General features: G+C 40.5%; 1 protein-coding gene across 1 annotated transcript; it reads right to left on the minus strand.

The window, feature by feature from the left end:
• Window positions 1–692: 692 nt before the first annotated feature.
• LOC124254664 (phospholipid-transporting ATPase ABCA3-like) lies at window positions 693–22,096 on the minus strand. Its single transcript, XM_046688507.1, is given in 19 exon segments — window positions 693–2,094; window positions 2,253–2,423; window positions 2,655–2,842; window positions 3,303–3,784; window positions 4,338–4,553; window positions 5,312–6,319; window positions 6,556–6,689; window positions 7,565–7,823; window positions 7,947–8,157; window positions 8,279–8,434; window positions 8,585–8,739; window positions 9,541–9,670; window positions 10,489–10,617; window positions 14,102–14,283; window positions 14,741–14,914; window positions 15,471–15,708; window positions 17,164–17,414; window positions 18,932–19,168; window positions 21,148–22,096. Coding segments are annotated over 19 exon segments (5,103 nt in total). The 5' UTR covers window positions 21,479–22,096; the 3' UTR covers window positions 693–1,643.
• Between the last annotated feature and the right edge of the window lie 4,679 nt (window positions 22,097–26,775).

Genomic DNA, 26,775 nt, shown 5'->3' on the forward strand with positions numbered 1-26,775 from the left:
ACAAGGTGAATATCCAACACACACACAAGGTGAATAGTCCAACATAGACGCAAGGTGAATAGTCCAACATACATACATAGTAAATAGTCCAACATACACACACAGTGAATAGTCCAACATACATACAAGGTGAAAAGTCCAACATACACACAAGGTGAATATCCAACATACACACAAGGTGAATAGTCCAACATAGACGCAAGGTGAATAGTCCAACATACACACATAGTGAATAGTCCAAAATACACACAAGGTGAATAGTCCAACATACACACATAGTGAATAGTCCAACATACACACATAGTGAATAGTCCAACATGCACACATAGTGAATAGTCCAACATACATACATAGTGAATAGTCCAACACACATACAAGGTGAATAGTCCAACATACACACAAGGTGAATAGTCCAACATACAGACAAGGTGAATATCCAACATACACACAAGGTGAATAGTCCAACATACACACAAGGTGAATAGTCCAACATACATACATAGTGAATAGTCCAACACACATACAATGTGAATAGTCCAACATACATACATAGTGAATAGTCCAACACACATACATAGTGAATAGTCTAACATACATACATGGTGAATAGTCCAACATACACACATAGTGAACAGTCCAATATACATACATAGGGAATACATAGTGAATAGTCCAACATACACAGAAGGTGAATAGTCCAACATACACACACAGTGAATAGTCCAACATACATACATTGAGTATTGAGTAATGAAAAAGGAAACCAACATGAGAGTATTTCTTAGGAAGTGTTTCTTCTCAACACATAAATACCTGACGAAAGTCTGTCATAGTAAACTAAAATAGATTTCAGTATCACACAATTCAGGTACGTCAACACACTCATAAACAAACGCCTTTAGAAGACAAATGCAATCAAAGTGGTCAATTAAGGAAGTCACTATCGTCAAGTTTATTACACAGCCGGTCGATATTACAAGTAAATACAGATAAACGACACTGGCTAAAGAAAGCTGTTGACTAATTCATAATCAAGTGAAACATTCACACTGGTACACGACTATATATATCCATCTATCTATATTGTTCCTGACCTTTGGTGTATTTGCCTTTGTATCGACTTGTTCACTGTAACAGCCATGGGCCTAGATTTTCGAAGCTCTCTTGGCGCTAAGATAGTCGTAAGTGCCATACATTAACAATAACTTACGACTATCTTAGCGCTAAGAGAGCTTCGAAAATCTAGGCCCTGTTCCATACGCAGTCATTAATTGGTGATAAGTCACATTTGAGTAATAAATAAGTTAATATCACAGTGTAGGTATATCCGCTCTGAACGCATGTTCTTGAGTGCTTACAACTGAGAATTGTGGGAGATGCTATATGTGGGTTATATTGCAGATGAGGACTAAGTATTTCAGTTATATGGCAGCGTGTCAGCTTGTGGAAAGTCGTAGTAGTTTCACCCCTTTGGTGAAAGTCAAGGCTACTGACAAACTGGAGACATACTAGAGTCAGATCTAGGATTTGAAGTCACGATCTGACAGTTTCACACATTTAGCTGTGGCATCCTAATCCCCGGGATGACATCGTATTTGCATAATAAATAATAATGATAGCAAGAACAAGAACAGTAATCAATGCTAGCAGCAACAAATCTTCTTGCAAAGGCTTGTTTTATCCTCCCTTGGTGGAACCTGCCAACGTGTAAATGAGAGGAACACTTGTTCAAGGGTTGTTTGGTGAACTGAATAGTCCTCGACAGAGAACTGCACCTTGGACTGTTCCATCACGGTGAAGACCTGAGCGAGACTGACAGAGCTGTAAGGAACTTGGAAGTGAACATAGCCCTGATGGTCGTCGAACACCTTGGTGTCAGGATAGGTTGATTTGATGAAGTTCACCAGAGGTTCCGTTGAAGCGGGGGCTGTCCCCTCTGATACTCCTGGCTCGGTTTCAACTGTTTTCATCCTGGCTATCAGCGTGTAGCCCTGACCGAATTTGGTCTTTAAATGTTGTGGTGTTCCAAGACAGACAAATCTTCCATTCACCATGATGGCAATTCTTGTGCACAGAGCGTCACATTCTTCCATACTGAAAAGATGGAATACTATGTATTGTTAAAATTTAGCAGAAGTTCCTGCAATTTAAAGAAATTGTTTTTTGTATTAAGGTGCACAGAAAGAAAAAAATCAAAACCTTGGAATTCCATGTTTTCAGAATATTGGGATATACAACAGCCTTAAACTGACCTGTGAGACGTAAGCACGAGTGTCCTGCCGCACTCCCGGACCTGTGACAAGACGTTCCAGAGCTGCCTCCTGGCCTTGGGGTCCATCCCCGTGGACGGCTCATCCAGCATGATGAAGGCCGGGTCTCCAACCAGAGCGATGGCGGTGCTCAGCTTACGCTTGTTACCACCACTGGAAATAAGCAAGTGAAATATCAAAAAATCTTTCAGAGTGATAGTTGAAGAGTTTACGTTTGTTACCGACATTATGTTCATTCCGACATCGATAGACACGTACTCACGGCACACATGTACGTAAACCAGTATCACGATGGTGAAATTAAAAAAATCAAAGTATAATGTTGAAACTATGAGTTCCTTTTTTGGGAGAGTATATTTATGTCTATGCCCTTTATGTGTATACCTGTATTCAGATGTTGGTTTGTCAGAATACTGTCTGAGCATCATGATATCCAGCAGGTTGCCACACACGCCCTTAATGCTGTTCTCCGGCACTCCCTTGAGTCTGGCGTACATGGTGAGAGTCTCTCGTCCAGTCATCTGGTCAATCAGGGCATCAAACTGGGGACAGTAGCCCATGTTCTCTTGCACCTGTGATGGTTTAGTTGACTTACGGTTACATTAAGCGGGTCCCTTGATATTCACTTGTCACTTATCTAACAACATCGTTACATGACGACAATTGGCCCTTTCTATCACCTCTCTACATCTGCAAACTGCAACACCCTTTGTGTAACAGGTCTTCTAAAATAGCCTTCATCAGTTTTACAGAAATACATTATACTTGTTATTGCTGTGTTGAAATTAAAGAACGAGGGATTATAGCATGAGCCAAGAATAGTTATTCCCCTTAGGTAGTAGGATCCTACAAATATGGTTCGAATTCTATGTACACCATGATGACATCCATGATATAATCGGGATTTTCTGACACATTTTGCTGACATGCTATGAACTATCTGATATACCTTTTTCAAAACCGAGTTGAACACACATCAAAATACAGTCTTTCAATGTGAACTTCCGTATGCTAAGTGTTGAATACTTATACCTTCTGGGTGTGATTCTTGATGTCAAAGGACTTCAAGAAAACATTGCCACGCGTCAGCATCACATCTCCTGTAATCATTTTGAAAGTTGTTGTTTTTCCTGCTCCGTTTTGTCCAAGGAGACCAAAACACTCCTTCTCTGGAATACCCACACTCAAATTATCAACAGCAACGAAAGTCCCGTAGCGTTTGTAAAGATCCTTTAGGACCAGTGAGTCAGTGTTAGCCACATCTTTGTCGAATGTTTCTACGCGTTGTCTTTCGGCTACAACATCTCCATCCACCTCAACAGGCTGTGCGACGTCCGCTTCCCTTGGTCTGAAGGCGTACCAGATTCTCTGTGGTACCTGGTACTCAATGAACAGTGTCACTGACATATACACCAAAGACTGGAGCAGCATGAACACAATATAGCGCCCAACTCCGGGAGAGTCCCAATCCAGGAAGTTTTCGTTAAATGGAAAACAGTAATCTCCACATGAGTCTGAAACCAAGCAATAAGACCACGTTTTATGAACAATGAGGTCTTGTATTTAAAGGATTTTTAGAATATATTTAGTTGTAAATTACGAAGACTGGTAAGTGTTAAACCACTTCATTATTACATTATAAACAGATCCAAAGTTTCACAGTACATTGGGAATTTGGGATTCAATATTGGTAGCGATCTATGTTATAAAAATCAGACCACGAGGAAAACATAAATTGTAAAGTGAGCGAGTTTAGTTTTACGCCGCTTTTAGCAATATCCCAGCACTATCACGTCGGGTGACACCAGAAATGGGCTTCATACATTGCACCCATATGGGATATCGGACCCGGGTCTTCCGCGTGACGAGCGAACGCTTTAACCACTAGGCTAACCCACGGCTCCTAACTTTTTACTTTAGATCACAAAACAAATTACCACGTTAGGTATCACTATGATTAAAATCAAATATGAGTAGGGGATCATTACTAAAATCACAGAACTGGCCCTTTCCTTCGACATTTCAAATTCATACAAATATTTCACAGGATCAACAAATGAAACTTACCTTTACAGCATGGGTTCCTCGTAGGTCTTACACACATTGACGTGTAGTTTCGTTCAATACACTTGTGGAGGTACAGGTAATTGCTGTACATGTTCATGAATGACTTGCCAAAGTTGTAGTGAGGGAAAATCACTGTAAATACCCAGTCTGTTATTTCAGACTCTTCTTTCTCTCCGGCTGCGTCCAGAATGAACACTGACAAGATACTCGCCATTCCTGTTTGGGAAGAAAAGTGTATTTTTGCAATTAAAGGATAACCTCGTCGAAGTGAAAGAACCCCTCCGGTTAATGCTCACTGAACTACAAACCCCAAAGACTTAAAGTATATAAACATTGAATACTGATTGAATACAATGGAGTTTGTGGGTTCCTTTTCATAATGATAATGATAATGAGGACGTGAGTGACTTAGACTGACACTACTTTTACTAGTATTCCATACCCGTGAAGATCCGGGTAAGCATTGGTCTTCAGCAGCCCCTGCTTGTCGTAAGAGGCGACTAACGGGATCGGGTGGTCAGGCTCGCTGACATGATTGACACATGTCATCGCATCCCAATTGCGCAGAACGATGCTCATGCAGTTCATCACTGGATTGTCTGGTCCAGACTCCATATTTACAGACCGCCGTCATATAGCAGGAATATTGCTGAGAGTGGCGTAAAACAACCAACCAACCAAGCGTAAAGTGAAGCAAACAAACCGATGTTCCAGCTTTTTTCACGGAAATTAGTCTCACACACTGTTCTCGTGTGGTAAATCGAACTAGGAAGTCGGCGTGACACGATCATTTACCAATCTACCGCACCCATGATGATGAGACAGACCAAGACTAACATACTGAGCCTGCAATAATATTTAATATGAATACAGCCTGAAATTATTTATTACTTCAAGTATGAACCATTTCAAGAACGATAGCAAAATACCGGAACTATTTTTCGTATATGTCAGTTCAATCAAAAATACCTCACCTGTGATAATATTTAAGATGATGATGACAACCATCCCGGTAGGAGGAGACTTGAACATATACTGAAGTGCATACATGAATGGGAGAACTGCCAAACCATACACCAGCAGGACGAGGAACACGATGCCCAATCTCCCGTCTTCTGTATATGCTGGAGACTGGAACCCAGCAAACACAATCAACAGCAACAAGGATGGAATCAGGTAGTTGATGTAGTCCCAGGCCAGGTTGGACAACCAGAAAACAAACGGTCCAACTCCACTGACAGTCTGAAGATGTTTGGCGCCCACCAGTCTCTCCTTGATGAGGAAGTACACGAAGGAAGATGTTAGGAAGGCCATGCCAAACATCAGACAAAGAGCCACAGAGAACCCGAGGAACAGTATGGAAAGCACTGAGGGATCCCATGAGGTTTTCGCCTGATATGGAAGAGGGTTGTTGATTGTTGTAATGGAATACCCATTAGAGGTGAAGTGTTTGAGGATCGCATTCATCATGAATGACAAAGCTATGGGCTGGGCATGGTATGGTTGTCCATTAAAGAGAGCAATTGCTTCATTGTTAGATTTAAAATGTGCTCCAATGATCATTTTCTTATTGTATCTACCAATACCAAGGTCGTCTGCTCTTGACAAGAAGAAATTGGATATATTATGATACTTCAACAAATCAATTCTCTCAGGTTGATTCACAGTTCCAGAGAATTGTGCACTGTATGCATTAGCAAATGATTCAGGTAGTTGCCCAGCGAGATCTTCGCCTACGTATGGTACAAATGATCCTTTGAATGGAGCCAAGTCGAGAGTCAGTGGGACCTCTGTAGCCACGGTTCCTGGTTTTACCATGCTGACAGCTAGAGATGCCATAGTGAATAACACCGGCAGTAGAAGCTGGACAATGGTGATGGTCTTGTTCCTCCATGTGTGAAGAGCCTTCTTTACAAACATTCCTCTGAAGCGAGACACTTCCAGATCCAAACCTTTACGTTTGGTGAAGCCCTGATTAAATGCTGGAAGATAAGAAATGTGATTTTAATCCATGGGCATGTTGAAATGAATTGGGTTGTTTTGTTATAAAGAAGCTTTTCATGGTTTTCCATATTTGACAAAGGTTACATTGCATGCAGAGTCAAGCAGACAATCCCAAACACCTCCGTCCGATAACACTGTAACTCTGTATCACAAACTGTTTTATTTCAGTTGAGCAAATGTTAGAGAGGAATAGCATGCACATAATGGAATGTACCCAATATATTAGATGTTTCTGTGTCCTGCAGTTCGGAGCTACTGTTCTGCCATATATGTACTACCGGTGGTGCCAGATTGTTCGAGGATCCAGCTGGGTTACACTCATCATCAACCTTGTCATCCTGACCCGCCCTAAAATAGAAATTATCAATACAGTTTTAATATGAGTAACGTTATGAAACTGACACATATTTTAAAAGTGTTTGTACCAGTTGGCCGGGTATGGTATCCTAGGAGAGGTATTGTTGCAATGCCGCCTCTACAAAAGGTAATAATATTAAACAAGGCACGAAAATACAAATATGCGACAAAACACGTTTTGACTCTTTTCACGGTCCTAATAATGTTTGACTTTTCCGATTGACGATAATGCCGTAAAACAACAACGCAACAACGCAACGACATGATCAAATGCCGTTTTGTAACATTGTCATGCTTTGGTTTACTCTGCCATCTACCCGTGAAGATCCGGGTTAGAATATTGATCTTCAGTAGCCCATGCTTGTCGTGAGAGGCGACAAAAAGGGATCGGGTGGTCAGGCTTGCTGACTTGGTTGACACATGTTATCGGTTCCCCATTGCGCAGATCGATGCTCATGCTGCTGATCACTGGAGTGTCCGGTCGAGACTCGATTATTTCCAGATTGCCGCCATATAGCTGGAATATTGCTGAGTGCGGGGTAAAACTTAACTCACTCACTCACTCACACTCTTCCATCTTTTGGGATTAGATACATTTGGACAAGGTTTTACATATTTTATCCAACATTAGGACCCTATCGACATACTTATCAATACCCTGATTAGTCGAGTGACATTGTAAATGGCTCATCTTACTTGAGGGGAGGTGGGGTAGCTTTGTGGTTAAAGCGTTCGCTCGTCACACCAAAGTCCCGGGTTCGATTTTCCACATGGGTACAATGAGTGAAGTCAATTTCTTGTGTCCCCCGCTGTGATATTGCTGGAATATTGCTAAAAGCGGCGTAAAACTAAACCCGCTCACTCACTCATCTTACTTGAGAAACACTTCCTCCATGGTGGTGGCGGTGGTACCAAAGCTACATATACCGAGTTCTTTCCCCCTGGCTTCAATCTCCGTGAAGAGAGCAGCAAAGTTGGCTGACTGGTCATCAGGAAGCAGGTAGGAGAGTTCAGCATTGATCTCACTCTCCATGACTGCTGTAGGGATGTGCTGCTGGACAACTGTCGTCACTGATGCCACCTGACAGGTGGGTTCCTTCACCATCACCAGGTGGTAGCCAGCTCCTAAAGATTCAGAAAGAGCTAGTGACTTCAGAACCATCCATTGAAGGATATAAGAAGGCAAAACATATCGTGAATTTGTGATGGAAAAGACATACAGTTGTGCAAGTATAATCTCACCCATACCATAGAGCTTCTTCAGGAAGTATGATGTCCCACTGCACTTGACCACCCCTTCTGTCATGATGGCGATGCGGTTCCCGAGAACGTCAGCTTCATCCATGAAATGAGTGGTCAGCAACATGGTCCGGCCCAGTTTGTTCCTCTGAAGGATGTCCCATGTCTGCCTTCTGGCTGCAGGATCCATACCGGAAGTTGGCTCATCCAGGATAACGATCTACAAATGTGTTGATCAGACATAGTTTTACTCTTAACATACATGTTTTAGAGCCAATGTGTTTAATATGTGTTAAATGTCACCGCATGTTTCTTTGGACATATATTTTTGTGGGACACACCTTGGATCCTCCAATCAGAGCAATGCCAACAGAGAGCTTCCTCTTCTGTCCTCCAGAGAGATGCTGAGACTGGGTCCATCTCTTTAAGCTTAAGCCAACTTCGTTAATTGTGGTTGTAACTTCAGATTCAACACCCTTACTCGGACAACCTTTCAGCTGTAAGACATAATTAATTCTGAAGCAATGCAGTTGGCACATAAGGATATCTAGTTCATATAATGGATGGATGAATACATAAAACTTAAGCCATCAATGTCCACACATTAAATTTAAGATAAAAGCCCTATGTATAACAAATAAACTGACAGTCGCAAAGAACTCCAGATGTTCCTGGACAGTCAAGCTGTCAAACAGGATGTTGTGCTGAGGACAAAGACCTAGACTCTGCCGGACACTCTGGATGTCGTTGTTGATGTCGTAACCGTTCACAATGGCGGTGCCTGCAGATGCAGGGATGAAACCTGCACAATTAAGCAAAAGGACACTCAGCATGATGACATATAACTTTGACATGAGGGTGGAGAACAGCCTGGTAAATGGTTTGGATGTAATAAAGATGACATTATATCATCAGTGTACGGATCACAGTGGGTGAATCAAATGTAATTGTATATTAAAGATTTCATCAAAAAGCAACTGTTGACCAACTGGGATTTTGTAATACAGTTTCACATAGATAATATCAAACGAAGCTATGGTCAGTCGCTGAAACGCCTTAGGACAACCGGTCTTGATCTTCTGGTGGTAGGTTTGTTTGTTTTTTAACGCCGCACTCAGCAATTTTTCTGCATCTATATGGCGGCGGTCTGTCAGTAATATAGGTCTTAGATATAATGTATTCAGATCAAGAGAATTAAGTTCAACAATGACTCGATATCGTTTGGTCAATCTGCCACTGTTGCAAAAGTGACTGAGCTTAGTTTTACGCCGCTTTTAGCAATATTCCAGCAATATCACAGCGGGGGACACCAGAAATGGGCCAAACATATTGTATTCATGTGGGGAATCGAACCCGGGTCTTCGGCGTGACGAGCGAACGCTTTAACCACTAGGTTACCCCACCGCCCCTGAAAAACTGGAAAGATGATTAAAATAAATACCTGTTTCTCACGGCCATTTATCCATACATTGAGACAAGATTACAGTTGTACATAGCTGAAACGTTGTATTTTGAAATATACAACACATTTCATAGTGGCGATATTGTAGCATAAGCACTATATCTGTTTCGATACAGAGAATCCCATGGACTTTTAACTTACCCGTAAGAACAGACATGGTTGTAGTTTTTCCAGCGCCGTTGTGACCCAGGAGAACAGAGATCTGACCCTCGAACATGTTGAGACTCATCCCATCCACAGCTACCTTCTTCTTAGATCCGGAGCCGAAAACCTTCGAGACAAGAATATCTGCTCATGTTGCAATATTCCAGCAACATCACGGCGGGGGACACCAGAAATGGGCTTCACACATTGTGCCCATGTGGGGATTCAAACCCGGGTCTTCGGCGTGACGAGCCAACGTTTTAACTATTTGGCTACCCCACCGCCCCGGATAGTTATAATAATGGCTGTTATATTATATGTTTCACTGACGTTAGGGTCGGTGGGGTAGCCTAGTGGTTAAAGCGTTCGCTCGCCACGCCGAAGACCCGGGTTCGATTCCCCAAATCGGAGCAATGTATGAAGACCAGTTCTGCTGAAATATTGCTAAAAGCGGCGGGAAACCACACTCACTCACTAACTAGACTGACGTTAAATGCCAGCATTTAAGAACACAAGAAGATTCACTGGCATGAATGTGTTATTGAAGTTCTTGGAAGGTATTTAGAAGTTGGACAAACATGAATACATGATGTGATATAAAGGTGTTATCCATAAAACGTGTCATATATTCAAATGTATTATTGAAAATAAATGTCGAAAGTTTTTATCTTAAACGGAATGAGTAGAGGCCGCAACATTCCAGCACAGTGAGTGTGAGTGAGTGAGTGAGTGAGTGAGTGATTTTTGTCAGCAACATCCCAGGAATATCACGGCGTGAGACACCAAAAATGGACTTCACACTTTGTACCCATGTGGGGAATCGAACCCGGGTCTTCGGCGTGATGAGCGGACGCTTTAACCACGAGGCTACCCCACCGTCCCTGATATAACTAAAAATCAGCGTATTGACGTTACAAGGAGCTACCAGTGCCTCCCTAAATGTACCTTTTTCAGATTTTGGATAGATATCCCTGTTTTCAGGTCACTTGGCTCTGCCTCAAAATGCTTTTCGTCACACAGCTGAATGCCAGTATAATCCAAGTTGGATTGTCTTGTGCCACACCAGTACTGGCTCTGTTGGAAGAAAGGTTCATACGTAGTACCACTTAATGATATTATATTATCGAATATTATAAATGAAAAAGGTTCCCAAGGATATACAAAAAATATAATTCACATGTTGAAGACTGTTGATTCAAAAGGATAATACCTTTCACGTTGTTGTGAAAGATTATCTCATCTTACAAATCGATTTCGAATTCAGAGAAGTGTCGCCATGACCTTGAAAATTATGTGAAGGTCACCAAAGTGGGCCCTGCGCCTTCCCTAGATAAAGCTTGGTGTCAAATATGAAGAAAATCCAGTGAACGGTTCTTCAGATAGCTTAACATGCAGGTAAAACGTTTTAGTCCCCTTGAGACCTTGAAATGAAGGTCAAGGTCACCAAACCTGACTTTGGCCTTTCTTATACTGTGATGAACCTAGGTACCAAATATGAAAAGAATCTAGTCAACGGTTCTTAAGATATTCCAATTCGTACGTAAGTACGGACGGACGGAGCCTAATACTATATCCTCCGCTTCGCGCTAAACGCGCGGCGGGGGACAATTACATAGCTGGAAGTGGTGGCGTGTTTGAAAACCTTTTGTCGAATAATAACACGTATCTGCATGATTTAATAGCCAGAAAACACCTAAAAAATGTTATTAAAGACCCAACGAGAGTAACAAAAACAACGAGCACACTGCTTGATCCCATCATTATATCTGAAGATGTTGATGTTTTAGACAGTGGTGTTGTAGATTTATGTAAAAGTATAAGTGACCACAAAGGTACGTATATCACCGTTGATGCTCACGTAAATACCAGGTTAGCCTACAAAAGAAACGTATTATTTTATGAAAGAGGTGACTATGAGAAACTCGATGCTATGATTAATGAGACAAATTGGTATAACATATTTAGTAGTTGCAGGAATGTTAATGAAGCCTGTGCACTGTTTTATAAGCATCTCAACCGTTTTATATTTGTGTGTATTCCTTCTAGAACGGTCACCATTCGACCAACTGATAAGCCCTGGTTTAATTCAGAACTTCGGAGAGAATGTAGAAAAAGAAATAGAATGAGAAAAAAGGCCCAAAAGACAAACCGTCTAGTAGATATTTTGGCTTATAAGAAACAAAGAGATAAAGTAAATAATATGAAATGTTATACAAAGGATTCATTTCAGTCTCACAAACGATTTTTTACTTGATCTGTATTTTAGTAATAAAAATTCCTATTGGAAATTACTTCGGTTTTTGATTAATGATTCAGGATCAGTCACTTGCATTCCGTCTTTAAGACAAAATGATGCAGATGAAAACCCAACGTTATTCACTGATATGCAGAAAGCAGAGAAACTTAATCAGTATTTTCAGTCTATATCTAGTATTGATGAAGAAAACACAGATATGCCATTCTTTGACAAACGCACTGATTCTGTTTTAGATAGTGTAACAATTGATGTGAATGAAGTGTCCGATATAATCAAATGTTTACATCTTAAAAAAGCTTCTGGCCCGGACAGAATCAGTCATAAGTTTCTTAAAAATGTTGTACATTCAATAAGTAACCTAATGTGCATGTTATTTAATCAGTCATTAAAAAGTAGTAGATATCCAAGTGTGTGGAAAGAAGCATATGTAATGCCCCTATTTAAAAAGGGTGATCCCTCAATGGCCTCTAACTATCGGCCTATATCCTTGATCAGTTGTGTGGGCAAGGTGTTTGAGAGAGTGATGTTTAAACGTCTGTACAACTATTTTCATGCAAATCGATTATTGTATAAGTATCAATCAGGTGTTCAGTCTGGTCACTCAACTGTCCATCAATTAATTGAAATATATGACCAAATCTGTGCGGCTTTAGATGATAAAAACACTATTGTATGGTTTTCTGTGATGTCTCTAAAGCTTTTGATCGTGTGTGGCATAAAGGTTTATTGTTGAAATTAGAAAAATACGGAATTCATGGTTCATTGTTAAATTGGCTAGCAGATTACATAAGTAATCGTTCACAAAGCGTCTTTGTGAATGGAGCCCTATCCAAGCCGGGGTATTTACAAGCTGGTGTCCCTCAAGGGTCAGTCCTCGGTCCTTTCTTATTTCTTGTTTATGTCAATGATATTGCTGATGATTTAAACTGCTTGACACGATTATTTGCTGATGATTCGTCTCTTGGGTCATCTTCTCATGATCGTCTATTCATTGAAAGAGATTTGAATTCAAACTTGGAAAGGCTGCAGGCTTGGGCAAAGCGGTGGCTTATAACATACAATCCTGATAAAACTGAGGCAATCTTTTTCTCCTTGCAAAAGAATGTTGATGCACTAAATCTCTACTTTAACGGGGTTTGTGTCAAAACAGTTAATAATCATAAACATTTGAGATTAACATTTTCAAAAGATTGTAAATGGTCTGACCATATTGATAATAATGTAAAAATAACTTCAAAAATGATATCTTCTCTACGTAAACTCAAATTTTTATTACCGCGCTCTGTATTGAATAGAATTTAAGTAATGTTCATAAGGCCCCATTTTGAATATGCGTGTGAAGTATTGGATGGATGTGCTAAATATCAAGCAAATAAATTAGAACAACTGCAATTAGAAGCAGCAAGAATTGTAACAGGTTTACCTAAATATACTCATCATGAACATCTGTATTATGAAACTGGTTGGGAATCTTTAACAGAACGTAGGAGAAAGCGTAAACTTCGCCTTTTTTACAAAATACAGAATAATATGGCACCATCGTACCTTATTGATCTTGTTCCTGGGGACGTAGCATCTAAATGTAGCTATAATCTTCGCAACTCTGATGATGTCTCACTTCCTTTCTCGCGATTAACATTTTCGTATGATTCTTGTTTTTCATCCACAATTAGAATGTGGAATGAACTTCCAGTTGAAGTGAGAAAAAGCGAGTCATTGAATTCTTTTATATCGAATATTGTTATAAAACATAAAACTGCTCCTCAATACTTTGATTCTGGACCGAGAATCACTAACATCATCCTTACAAAATTACGTTACATGTGTAGTCAGTTGAATTATGATCTATTCCGTGCTGGTTTAAGAGATAACCCAAGTCGTTCTTGTGGAAATGTTTGTGAAAATTCTTATCATTACTTATTTTACTGTCAATTATATACAGTACAGAGAACTACCATGATGACTAATTTACGCAGTATTACAGATGTGGATATAACCTATGAGTTACTATTACATGGCAATGCAGATCTGACTGTTCACATAAATCAAAACATATTTAAAATTTGTTCAAACATATATTTGTCATTCAAAACGATTTTCTTAATTGTTGCAATTGTTCCTCCTTTTCCCATATTTCTGCTCTGTTCTTCTCTGTCCATCTTGAATGAATGTAAATGATACTATGTAAATACTACGGAGGGGGTGTTCTAAGTTGTATAACTTTTACTCAATCCTTTTCTCATGAATAGAATATGTTTAAAACAAAGGACTACCAATGGCACGAACTAGATGAACACTTACGGTGAAGGGAAAGTAGAATGGTTTCGGTACACCAAACTCCCCTGGCCAGACATTGTCCAGATACCAGGTGATGAGGAGGTGGATTGCCGTGTCGCCTAGCAACATCAACATGGCGTCCAGCAGGGAGAAGTTGTCATCCACAGTAGCGGGCTCATGGAAATTTGACCACTGCACACCTGAGCCTATGAAGTATGACGAAATAACATGAACATGACCTTTTCTCCCTATAATAAGGGCGGATGCCAAACGTATAAACAATATTCACACATATAGACGTTCAATGAATCAGCGAGACGAACCATATCCATTAGAAGCATATTGAGACATGTCGCTATCAATAGACATTTGTGATCTAAATACAGATGTGTAATAGTCACAGCTCTATAACAGTATTTCAAGACATATTAAAAATAACAGAAATGCAAGGGTGAGTGAGTGAATGAGTGAATGAATGAGTGAGTGAGTATGGTTTTACACCGCTTTTAGCAATATTCCAGCAATATCACGGCGGGGACACCGGGAATGGGCTCACACATTGTACCCATGTGGGGAATCGAACCCGGATTTTCAACATGAGGAGCGGACGCTTTAACCATTAGGCTACGCCACCGCCCCTAGTAGAAATGTATGACATAGTACCAGCTCCTTCATAGAGTGTTATGACATTTGCACCGAACGCCATTCCCACATTGAACAGGAGACAGGAGGCCAACTTGGCTGATCTTGACATTCTGTGGTACAGAATCTGGAGGTAGAAGTACGGGCAGTAGGATATGAAGAACACGATCCCGCTGATAGCTGCGCCGATGTTGGCTGAAACATTTAGAAAGTCCTTTTGACAAATGTATTACTTTCTTTGAATCATCTTGTTGGTAAATAGCTATTTGAAATGTTCAGTTATAAACCAATTTAGAGAATAGACAAGTGTCTTTCATTTTGAAATAAAGTTTTATTCAGACAGGCGTGGTGACTTGTGTGTTGCAAGGATAACACATTTTCCTTCATTGTTGTAGTTTCGTGAAACTGCAATACTAATAGCGTGAGTGAGTGAGTTGGGTTTTACCCCACTTTTACCAATATTCCAGCAAAATCACGGCCGCATACACCAGAAACGGGCTTCCCATGTGGAGAATAGTAGTAGTATTAACCTTGAATACATAACACAACATATAATAATTAATATACCCGGGATTCTGACGTGTTTCTAGGAAGCATAAAGCATTTTCCCCGAGAAAGACACGATTTGTCGTGGCTCTCATTGCGTCTGTTTTCCGTTATTATAGGAGTATATCTATCAGCTTCTATTATAGGACGACAATATGTTTACATGTCACGAAGCTACAACCTCTTATCATTGTACCATGTTTACCTCTTTGAGTGAAGACGCTGATCATGAAGCAGTAGGAGATGATGGAGACGCCGTAACAGAGGAGGAACACAAAGAACAGGGAGGGATCTGATTTGGCCAGAGCTGCCCCATTTCCACTTGCGTTAACTCCACACAGCAAAGCATACAGGGCCATTGATATTACCACATATATAAAGCTGGTCAGGAACCAAGATGTCCAGTGAGCTGAAGCGCTCAGACCCATCAGCTTCATGGATTCCTGGGGAGACAAACATGATGTACGTAGTCATGTCTGCAAGTATGATAAACACGTGGAAGATCAAAATTAATATGTTACTTCAAGTCTGGATCCACACAACTGACTATACATACGTACGTACGCACGCACGCACGCACACACACACATACATACATACGTCCAGCAGGAGCTTCATGGATTTCAGCGGGGGCATGGACGATAATAAGTTGTTCACTGGTCACGACGGGGACATAGGTTGATGGACCCTCCATGTTTGTGTATGTTCCCTGTGGTCCCGATTGACCAGTGAACAACGTATTTATCTCACCGAACACTTCAATGTTAATTTTACAATGTTTGCAGCACAGATATCGGATCATAATAAGAAGTGCCAGAGTTACGCAATTAGCCAATACCGACAACGACAGACAAGAATAAACAAATTTAGAGTTATCTCCCTTCCATCGATTTGCATTCGCTGAACATCGACAATTTCAGTACATCATACGTAACTCAGTTATTCGATATATAGAATTACTAACACGAAGTACCAAATGAATTCCCACAGTTCGGCATTCCAAGCGAGTAACAGAAAAAAAATAGAAGAGCGCTCAGCCAATCAGAAAACGATATTCACGTGTGAGTTAAGATAAATGCTGAGAACAGATTGAAAACGTAACTGTGTTCATTTATGGCACACGCTTAATTGATTCCCATAGCCACACAGCATACCCGGATGTAGTCCAATACACTACATCAAAATATAAGGACACTGACTTGTGAAAGGTCGATATTCACTAAACACCTTGGTCTGTTTAAGCCCAAGATGGTGATATGGTGTTAGCATAAATGTGAAAGTATGGCCCAATGGAATTTTTCCGAAAAATCAAAGAAAAACATTAATCGGTTTATTACCCATATGGTGAAACATAACCAATGTCATATATATCACTTTTGCCAAGCAACCAATGTTTCTGTATTTCTGTGATGTCATTAAACAATTGAACGTGACGTCAGTAAAGAAGACCGTCACACTTGCTTACGGTGTTTTACTGCACAAATGTACATGAATAAAATGGATAATAAATAATGATTACACTCTAGCAAGTGTGACATACGACTTATACGAAACTCAAGCAAAATTATGTATTACAAAATACCTGATTTTCTGACCCAGATTCGATTATTTATAGACCACCGCCATATCGCTGGGATATTGCTGAGTGCGGCGTAAAATTAAACTCACTCGCTCACTCACTCATTACATTTGTAAATCTTATTAATAATAATAATAAGGGTACTCATATTGCGCAATAATCCATACCACAAAGGGGCATGCTCAAAGCGCGCACAAATGTTTAAAAACAAACACATCAAAAAGTCATATGAATCAGTATTGTAGTAAATATGAGCTTTGAGAGAGTTACTGTTTATATGGACAATTTAATACCACTCTCAAAGAAGACAGGAACTTACTTTCAGTTTTCTTTCCTTCTCGTAAACAACTCCCTTTGTTGTCTGGATGGCCATGAGGATGAAGCTGAGCATCAGCAACACAGGAAACACATACTGTAGCAGGATGCTCATAGCGTCAACGATGTAGGGTGGGTATGGCATTCGCAGCATTTGAATCTTCATCTCGCTGAGTGTTTCAGTTGCGTTCGGATTGAAATGTTTGATGACAGCTTCATGAACAATACGTTGAAGACCTAAAAACCTTCCGTAGTCTGAAAACAAAAGTATCACAGTTTTTGTCCTGCGCAACAGAAGTCACATTATACAACACGAGTGTGTGTGTTTTTGTGCATGTGGCTCAGCATGAAGTCGTCTGATAAAACATCGGTGAGTGATTCTGTGTATGTGGTGCAACAGGAAGTCGTCTGATATAACATCAGTATATGATTCTGTGTATATGGTGCAAAAGTAAGTCGTCTGATATAACATCAGTATATGATTCTGTGTATGTGGTGCAACAGTAAGTAAGTTGTGTTACATCAGAAGTCGTCTGGTATAACATCAGTATATGATTCAGTGTATGTGGTACAACAGTAAGTCGTCTGATATAACATCAGTATGTGATTCTGTGTATGTGGTGCAACAGGAAGTCGTCTGATATAACATCAGTATGTGATTCTGTGTATGTGGTACAACAGGAAGTCGTCTGATATAACATCAGTATGTGATTCTGTGTATGTGGTGCAACAGGAAGTCGTCTGATATAACATCAGTGTGTCATTCTGTGTATGTGGCGCAACAGGAAGTCGTCTGATATAACATCAGTATGTGATTCTGTGTATGTGGTGCAACAGGAAGTCGTCTGATATAACATCAGTGTGTGATTCTGTGTATGTGGTGCAACAGGAAGTCGTCTGATATAACATACGTGTATCATTCTGTGTATGTGGTGCAACAGGAAGTCGTCTGATATAACATCAGTATATGGTTCTGTGTATGTGGTACAACAGTAAGTCGTCTGATATAACATCAGTGTGTGATTCTGTGTATGTGGTACAACAGGAAGTCGTCTGATATAACATCAGTGTGTGATTATGTGTATGTGGCGCAACAGGAAGTCGTCTCATATAACATCAGTATGTGATTCTGTGTATGTGGTGCAAAAGGAAGTTGTCTGATATAACATCAGTGTGTCATTCTGTGTATGTGGCGCAACAGGAAGTCGTCTGATATAACATCAGTATATGATTCTGTGTATGTGGTGCAACAGTAAGTCGTCTGATATAACATCAGTATATGATTTTGTGTATGTGGTACAAAAGTAAGTCGTCTGATATAACATCAGTGTGTCATTCTGTGTATGTGGCGCAACAGTAAGTCGTCTGATATAACATACGTGTATGATTCAGTGTATGTGGTGCAGCAGGAAGTCGTCTGATATAACATCAGTGTGTGATTGTGTGTATGTGGTGCAACAGGAAGTCGTCTGATATATCATACGTGTGTGATTGTGTGTATGTGGCGAAACAGGCAGTCGTCTGATATAACATCAGTATGTGATTCTGTGTATGTGGTGCAACAGGAAGTCGGTTGGTATAACATCAGTGTGTCATTCTGTATATGTGGTGCAACAGGAAGTCGTCTTATATAACATCAGTGTGTCATTCTGTGTATGTGGAGCAACAGGAAGTCGTCTGATATAACACCAATGTGTGATTCTGTGTATGTGGCGCAACAGGAAGTCGTCTGATATAACATCAGTGTGTGACATGATGGTTTAAATATTTACCCGGGTTAAAGTAGGGCCGTGGTGTGCCAGTATGCACAAATGGGGAGGTCTCAGTGGTATGCCATTCGATATATGGTCCAACTTTGGGACGTATTGCAAATTGCAAATTTCTGGGCAAGATCGTGTCTGTCATTTCAACATTCTCAAACTCAACAGCAAACGGAACGTCTTTAATGTTGAAGCTCAAGTATTCCAACATGTCCTTCCGGGAAGAAAATCCTTTGAAGGAAATCGTATCTGGAAGATTGGGAAAAGATCTATATAAGAGGCATCATGGAAAGCAGTTGGCATAGTGGTGTTCAATGAGATGGAATTTTACGTCGCTTTTAGCAATATTCCAGCAAAATTATAGCGGGGAACACTAGAAATGGGTTTCACATATTGTACCCATGTGGGGTATCGAACCCGGGTCTTCGGCGTGAGAAGCGAACACTTTAACCCCTCAATCAGATGGGACATCCTTCACAAAGGACCTATGTATCTGACAAAGGGTTACATTTGCCCGACACAACTTTAGACATATTACCATATCTATTGGAATGGTGGGGTAGCCTAATGGTTAAAGCGTCTGTTTGTCAGACTGAAGACCCGTGTTCAGTTCCCCACATTGGTACAATGTGTGAAGCCCATTTCTGTTGTTACCCGCCGTGATATTGCTGGAATATTGCTAAAAGAGGCGTAAAACTATATTCACTCACAATATACTTCAGTCTTCATTTCAGAACGCTCATTGTGACGTTTTACACACTTTATAAAACACGGCACCATATTCCCATTACTAATGCACCATACAACACATCGATATAGCCATAAGATACTGTTGTATAATGTCTGATCTGAGTGATAAAACTTTCAAGTATTTCTAAATAACCTCAGTGTGACGAATCATGATGTTTACAGCGGCACTCCAAAGGGAATGAGGTGAGGTTGCATAAGACGAGAAATACCATTTGATGAAACCTACAACTTCCTGCATGTTTCATCCAATGAGAGATGCTGTTTCATAATAAGTTTGGTTCCATACTAATCTTCCATGTCATTGTCAAATGCAAAAGGCAATTGATCACTTGGCAGTTAGCATTTCCACAATCCATTCCAACCTGCTATCGTTCAGTGAATATGAAATAGCGTTTGGTTGGTTTGTTGTTTAACGCCACACTCAGCAGAATTCTAAATATATGAAAACAATCGAGTCTGGACCAGACAGTCCAGTGATCAACATCATGAGCATCGACATACGCACTTGGGATACGATGACATGTGTCAACCAAGTCAAGTCAAGTGTTTATTTCCAGTACAAAGGCCTCAGACCCATATACAATGAAAGCTATATACAGTTTTGTATACAATAGATAAATTGCAGTGTTGCCGAAGTTTACAAAACCTAACATTATATATATCATGGTAAACCAATATTGTAAATATGATATCTGTCATCTCAAGCTTTACATATACTCTCTCTTAATATATATGCATGCCATAAGAATTTACTCAAGCTTTTTAAAACTAAGATATTATCCGTTGATAGAATAGATCTAAATTTATGCATGTTCGGATTTTGACGATATACATATGGTTAGTATTTAATTCGTAGAATGTCATATACTGTTCAAATGAATAGAAAATGGTCCTCGTCCTCACTACCTAAATTACAATATGGACGTCAATGTTGAGATTTATCTATCCCTAACCATCTCCTTTCATTATGTCTTAATCTTAATAAACAACATCTGAACTTAACAAATATATGTCTAAGTCGTTTGTCAATGAAGCAATCTAAATATTTCTCAGGAGCTAAAATACTTTTATATTCACGATAAATACAATATCTGGAGTTATTATTCAGAGTATAAGTCCAAGATTGAAGAACATATCAATAGCAACATTTTAAAGGCATTAATAAAAGAGGATATATCTGTAACAGATTGAAACAGCCATACATAACCAAAACCATGTGAGAATAAGATATTACGAATATATGATGCATAAGTAGTATAACCACAGTTAAAATAATATAATTGCATTTTATATACCTTAAGTGACCACCCGACCCCGTTAGTCGCCCCTTACAACAAGCATGGGTTGGTGCAGACCAATTCTAACAGAGATTGCCAGGGGTTCAACAGTTTTGGTGTCCAGAATAAATTAAACATGTTTTTCAAATGAACACCAACTGTCCAGCACTGGAAACATGAGCAAAATGAGGGAATACTTACTTGAACCTGAATAGTGATAGCTTGGTTTGAGTAGCGGCTCATTCACTGTGTCGTTCACATCTGAGATTATTCCCCTGATGAGCGTATTGTTAGGCGTATACAGCACCTCCTTTGACTTATAATATCCATACGAAGAGATCTTCCGATGGACGTGATGATAGTAATACACTCTCGCCGGAACATATGTACCTGGTGCAATAAATCTCACTCCAAATATGATCAAACCGAACAAAATTGGTCCAATGATCTCAAAAATCGTCACACATATCTTCCTTCTCTGTAGGAGGACATTCTTCCATAATAGCAGTCTCAGCTGTTGACAGAATGCCATGTTTTGGTAAGTCCGCTGCTTCCTGGGTTTGTTAAAATTGTCAAAGTAGAAATCCCATGCTAATCGTAACACGGAGTACGCTGTCTGGAGCTACACCTCTTTGGAAACACTATGCATATGCCAATCCATAGCCAGGCACCGCAGAATGGCCGCAGTAGACATTGTTGTAAAGGCGGAAGGAAATTTCACAGCAATTGATGTTTGCTGAGTCACGTCGCCTTGCATCACACCGCCTGCATGCTGACAATCAGCTCATTACTGGAATATGTTCATGACCCAAATAGTCTGGTTTGCCATGATGAAGTTGGGGAATTTCGCGTCGCTCTCAGTTGTCTCCCTTTACGCGAATCGGCAAATCGATGGCGGTCTTGATGAGTGCTGTTGTTTGTCTGGGCCGCTGTCTGCCTAAACAGACAGTATGGCCACTCGACAATGGGCGTAGCATGGGGAAATTATACAGTTAGCAGACACGTAGTAATCTGTTTCCTAAACATTTACGACGATCTTCAAACACACACAAATCACTGCCTGACTTTCCCGTATCACATAAAACGGAAGGAAGTATCTAAAAATATCCAGTCGGACGTCTACATTGTACATTTTGGATCAAACAGGTAATGACCACATATAAAGTTTATTTACAGATATATATTCGTTTTGCAATAACAATAGGCACAACGGACATATGAACATTATCATATTACATAAGCTAGGGCGATGACGGAAGATTCCTACATACGGAGTCATCTCATTGGCTAAGGCTTGGGGAATCTCCAATTCTGTTTTTAGTAATTTGATCCCGTAAGTCTGGTTCCCTGGGTATGATACGCTGGCGCTTCGCTGATCTCATTAAAGTTAACTGTTGCAATGTGTTTTATTATACATGTACGTGGGTGAATGTGAGTGTGTGTGAGTGAGTGAGTGTGAGTGTGTGTGAGTGAGTGAGTGAGTGTGACTGAGTTTAGTTAAAGGCCGCTGTTAGCAATATTCAAGGAATATCACGGTGGGGACACCACAAATGGGCTTCACACATTGTACCCATATGTGAAATCGAGCGCGCGTCTTCGGCGTGACGAGCCAACGTTTTAACCACTAGGCACCCCCTCGGCCTCTTTATCATATGTGTGGCAGTATACAGGAAATACAGGTATACTCTGACACTTGCTTTAAGCCATAAAAGATGTAGCACTTAGGACGGGTTTCAAAGGAAAAGGAGGTGGGGTAGCTTAGTGGTTCATCGGCGGATCCAGAAATTTTCAAAGGTGTGTGTGTGTGTGTGTGTGTTTTTTTCATGAGGTGTCAAATTAGTTTCATCGAGCAGTTTATTTGTGTATATTTTGGTATGTAGATAACTTTACATGACATGTGTATTATAATCATAAAAAATGGTATGGACACTTGATCGTTTTGTTTTACACTTTTTCTGACACTAACGGCTATTGCAACATCCTGTGAAATATGGGCCGGTTGAGCGTCCGCTTGAGAAATAGAGCAGCCTACGGTATCCAAAACAGCTCAAAAACAGAGACAATCTCAGGCCGCTTGCTTAACGGACAGTCGGTATATAGAGCGGAATCATCTCTGACGCTCTCAGCGCATTGAAGTCACTGGCTTCTAAGTCTTCTTTTCCTCTAGTAGAACTGACACCATAAGAGACATCTTGTTTCTCATAGAGACATTAAAAAGGGAAAATGAGAAAGAGATAACCCTGTGTTGGATACCTTCTCACATCGACATACCCGGTAATGAGAGAGCTGACAAGCTAGTCAGACATGCACTAGAATTGGACCAGTCACTAGATCATCCTCACTCAAAAAGCGAAATACGAAGTATGATCAAAAGATCAATTACTAGTAAGTGGCAGAGGTTATGTAGCACCAGGGATAGCCCGATGGTATCATGGAGTTTTTATCAATCTGCCAGTCCTCAGTTAGTCGCGAGAGCCAGGGAGATTAATACACCCAAGCTCCCAGTCTCAGGCCATTTTTTGGTAAAGGCCAGTCCACCACGCCCAGGAGACAAACACCCAAGCTCCAATATGCCCATACCAAAATTGACCAACCAACCAGTCGTCCACGGGGAGATAATTCCACCCAAGCCCCCAATACCCATCCCAACACACTGGGTACACTGACCATAGAAATTGCCTCGTCATATCACATACGTTCCAAGGAGGAACAACCCAAGCGTCCCAAAGATGGACATTCCATGCATCCTAGGAGGGGTAGGTCAGAATATGACCCTCACACTGATCATAAGAAATTGCCGCATTCTACGCATATGTCGATGTTGAAAATGGGGTGGGTCATTGTTTTCGCATATGTGACGACAGCTCTCGTGTCTCGGGACTACTTAACATTTTCCTTCTCGATAAATGGACGTTATTATGATGACGTATACTCTATTATATTATCGTTGACAGGGCTAAAAAAGATTGATTGATCTTTTATTTTCTGCAGTAAAAACATATGGCGTTTTGCCCAGTAGTGGAGTCCGCCATTGTGCAGTCCCCGGGGTCAGATAAGCGCCAGCGTATCTTACCAAGGGAACCAGTCAGTTCACATATTGGACTGACTGAGTTTGGTTTTACGCCGCTTTTAGCAATATTCCAGCAACATCACGGCGGGGGACACCAGAAATGGGCTTCACACAATATACCCATGTGGGGATTCGAACCCGGGTCTTCGGCGTGACGAGCCAACGCTTTAACCACTAGGCTACCCCACTGCCCCCACATATTGGAATCAATATGTATTTCTGAAAAGAATATGGCGGAAATCTATGCAATTGGGGATAAAACATATTGCAACTGATAATTTTGATTGATGTGATAAAACATTATTTCATCAAGCTAACTCAACAATACCATAGTAACAAGTATTTTATAATAGGTTTGCATGTATTATGCATTCAACAGCCGATACATGTACGAAAGATGCTGACCGTACGACTGATTCTGACTTGATTGCAATGTGTTGTCAGCTCTTCACACGGTTGTGACAAATGGGAAATTCACAAACAGAATTGAATCCACTTCTGCCTACAGGCACAAACAGCGCAAGCTTGTCCCCAGAGTCAATAACATGATAAATCTATGTAATCGTATGCCAATTTGCGTAGATCAAAGCTCGTGATGACACTCCCCAGATTGCGTGGCGTTGACTCGATTATTTACACACCAAACATCATAAAGCTGGAACATATAAAAAAACCAAACACCTAAACATCTCCTTCATGTTTGGAGGTTGGAAAAATGTCCAGTCACTGTTGTATTTTTCTTGTAGGAGAGTTTCATATCCTTTGACCCACCATTTAGGTTGTTCACACAGTTCAATCCTCTCGTACCGTCCATGGTCCCGTTCTTCAAAGCGATCGTAACCCTAAGATGATCGTAAGTCCCATACTTTAACATAAACTTACGACAGTCGTAGCTCTACGATCGCTTTGAGGAACGGGGCGATTTTTCGATCTGGTCTGGAGATCGAGGGTTGATATTCAGTATGATTTGGAAACTCCCTTAAAATAACCTCTTTAACAGGTTCCTTACCAAGTTTTACAATTATCGTTTTGCGAGTTAATTCAATACATTGCGACCTTCCATGGAAGCCAGTGCCATGGGAAAAGCTGGACGAGCAGGCTATGTACAAAGGGACATTACTCGAATTTCTTAACAGTAGGGCTGTTATCGATCAAAACGTATTGACAAGCTTTATCAGCCTTCCATGGGGCATAGTGCAGATCTGGTCGTCTCAACTGTGGCTCTATCACATGCAAAACACTTCATATCAAGTACCGCACACAAAATGTTGCACCCTTTCTTCAGTTCAAAAAAATATTTCTAAAGAAAACTTAACTTTGTTTTTGTTGGTTCATTGTTTTTTTTCTAAGGCATCACCTGTTAACGCGTGTTCTCCTAAAAACATGTCAGAGATGGTATTCTGAACCTTGAGAGTAGGCACAAGCCAGGGTCGTATGATTAGCCCCGAACTGTTTACTTTGTTTCCTAAAGCTCTTCACACCACTATCAGTAAACGGCATATGCATATTTGCTGAGGAGCAAGTGGATAATATTAGCACATTCGTGTTTGCTGGTGATATTAATGTAAATGCGCGGTGTATTAAAGTGACATAGTGTTAAATTGCAGAAACAAATTGTCAGTGTTACACGCTTTGGTGACAAATTTACTACTATAGTAAATTTAGACAAAAAGAGTATTAGTGTATCAGTAAATAAGCTGAAAATTACTGTTTCCTCGTCAGTATTGAAGCACTTGGGGAATATCATCCATTTGAAAGTTATCACGGCCATTATTAGACATACTTTAGCACAACAAGTTTAGCACAAAAGTTAGTTATTTTCCCTCTTACTACAAAGGTGGTGTACCAATAACGCCGAGGTCGTTGCCATCAGGGGCGCGGTAAGTCTCAGGGCGTTCAACACGGCGAGAAGCTATGACAAGATAACAGATAGAGAAGGCTTAACTTTGAAACCGAGCGTGATCACAAGAGGGTGGGTCGCTGGAAGTGGGCGAATGAAACTAACCGTCAATGAGTCAGGATTGTGCAATACGTGCAAAGAAAATCAAATCAAAGATGTGATATGACCTCTGAAGCACAGGCCCTCTTGTCTTTACGAGGATTAAAGATTTAAAAAATATTGTTTTTGAGATGAACCCCGACTCGAAATACCTCACAGTATAATACATTATGACAAGGCCGGACACTTCGGTGCACTCTGCCCGCCTGCTTTGCCGATCGCTACGCTACCATCGCATGCAATCCATTAAAACATAATCATGGATGATTGGCTTTTCGATCACCACTCATGACACCTACCAATTCTTTATTGTTATTTCTGCAAGTCGATTGGAACCCGATTTTGACTCTCAACTAAACGATCGCGACACAAAACTGCTGACGATATATCCGTACAAAACGGGTGTGTAGTCGAAGCAAGCATGAGACATGAAAATACACTATAATCTAGAAATTTGTCACATGATGTTTAATCCCAAATATAACTTGAATCACTGAATTATGAGTAATAGCATAAACATCCAGGTTGATGTCCACTTGCGGGCGTTGTAATTAATGACATTAGATATGAGATATTAGATGAGATAGCTTATCATGACTAGTTAAGCTGAAGCGTGTTGAAAACGTAACTCTGATGTCATACACCACGCAAAGGGAGACAACTAGTGGAACGAACAATCCATGGAATGTGGTCTTTGCTTTATCTCTTAATTGATATCACAGAAATCAGGTCACGCGGCTGTATATACACTAGGCAGGTG

This window comes from Haliotis rubra, unplaced genomic scaffold (assembly GCF_003918875.1).
Source record: "Haliotis rubra isolate DU_JTF1 unplaced genomic scaffold, ASM391887v1 Scf58, whole genome shotgun sequence".
NCBI lineage: Eukaryota > Metazoa > Mollusca > Gastropoda > Lepetellida > Haliotidae > Haliotis > Haliotis rubra.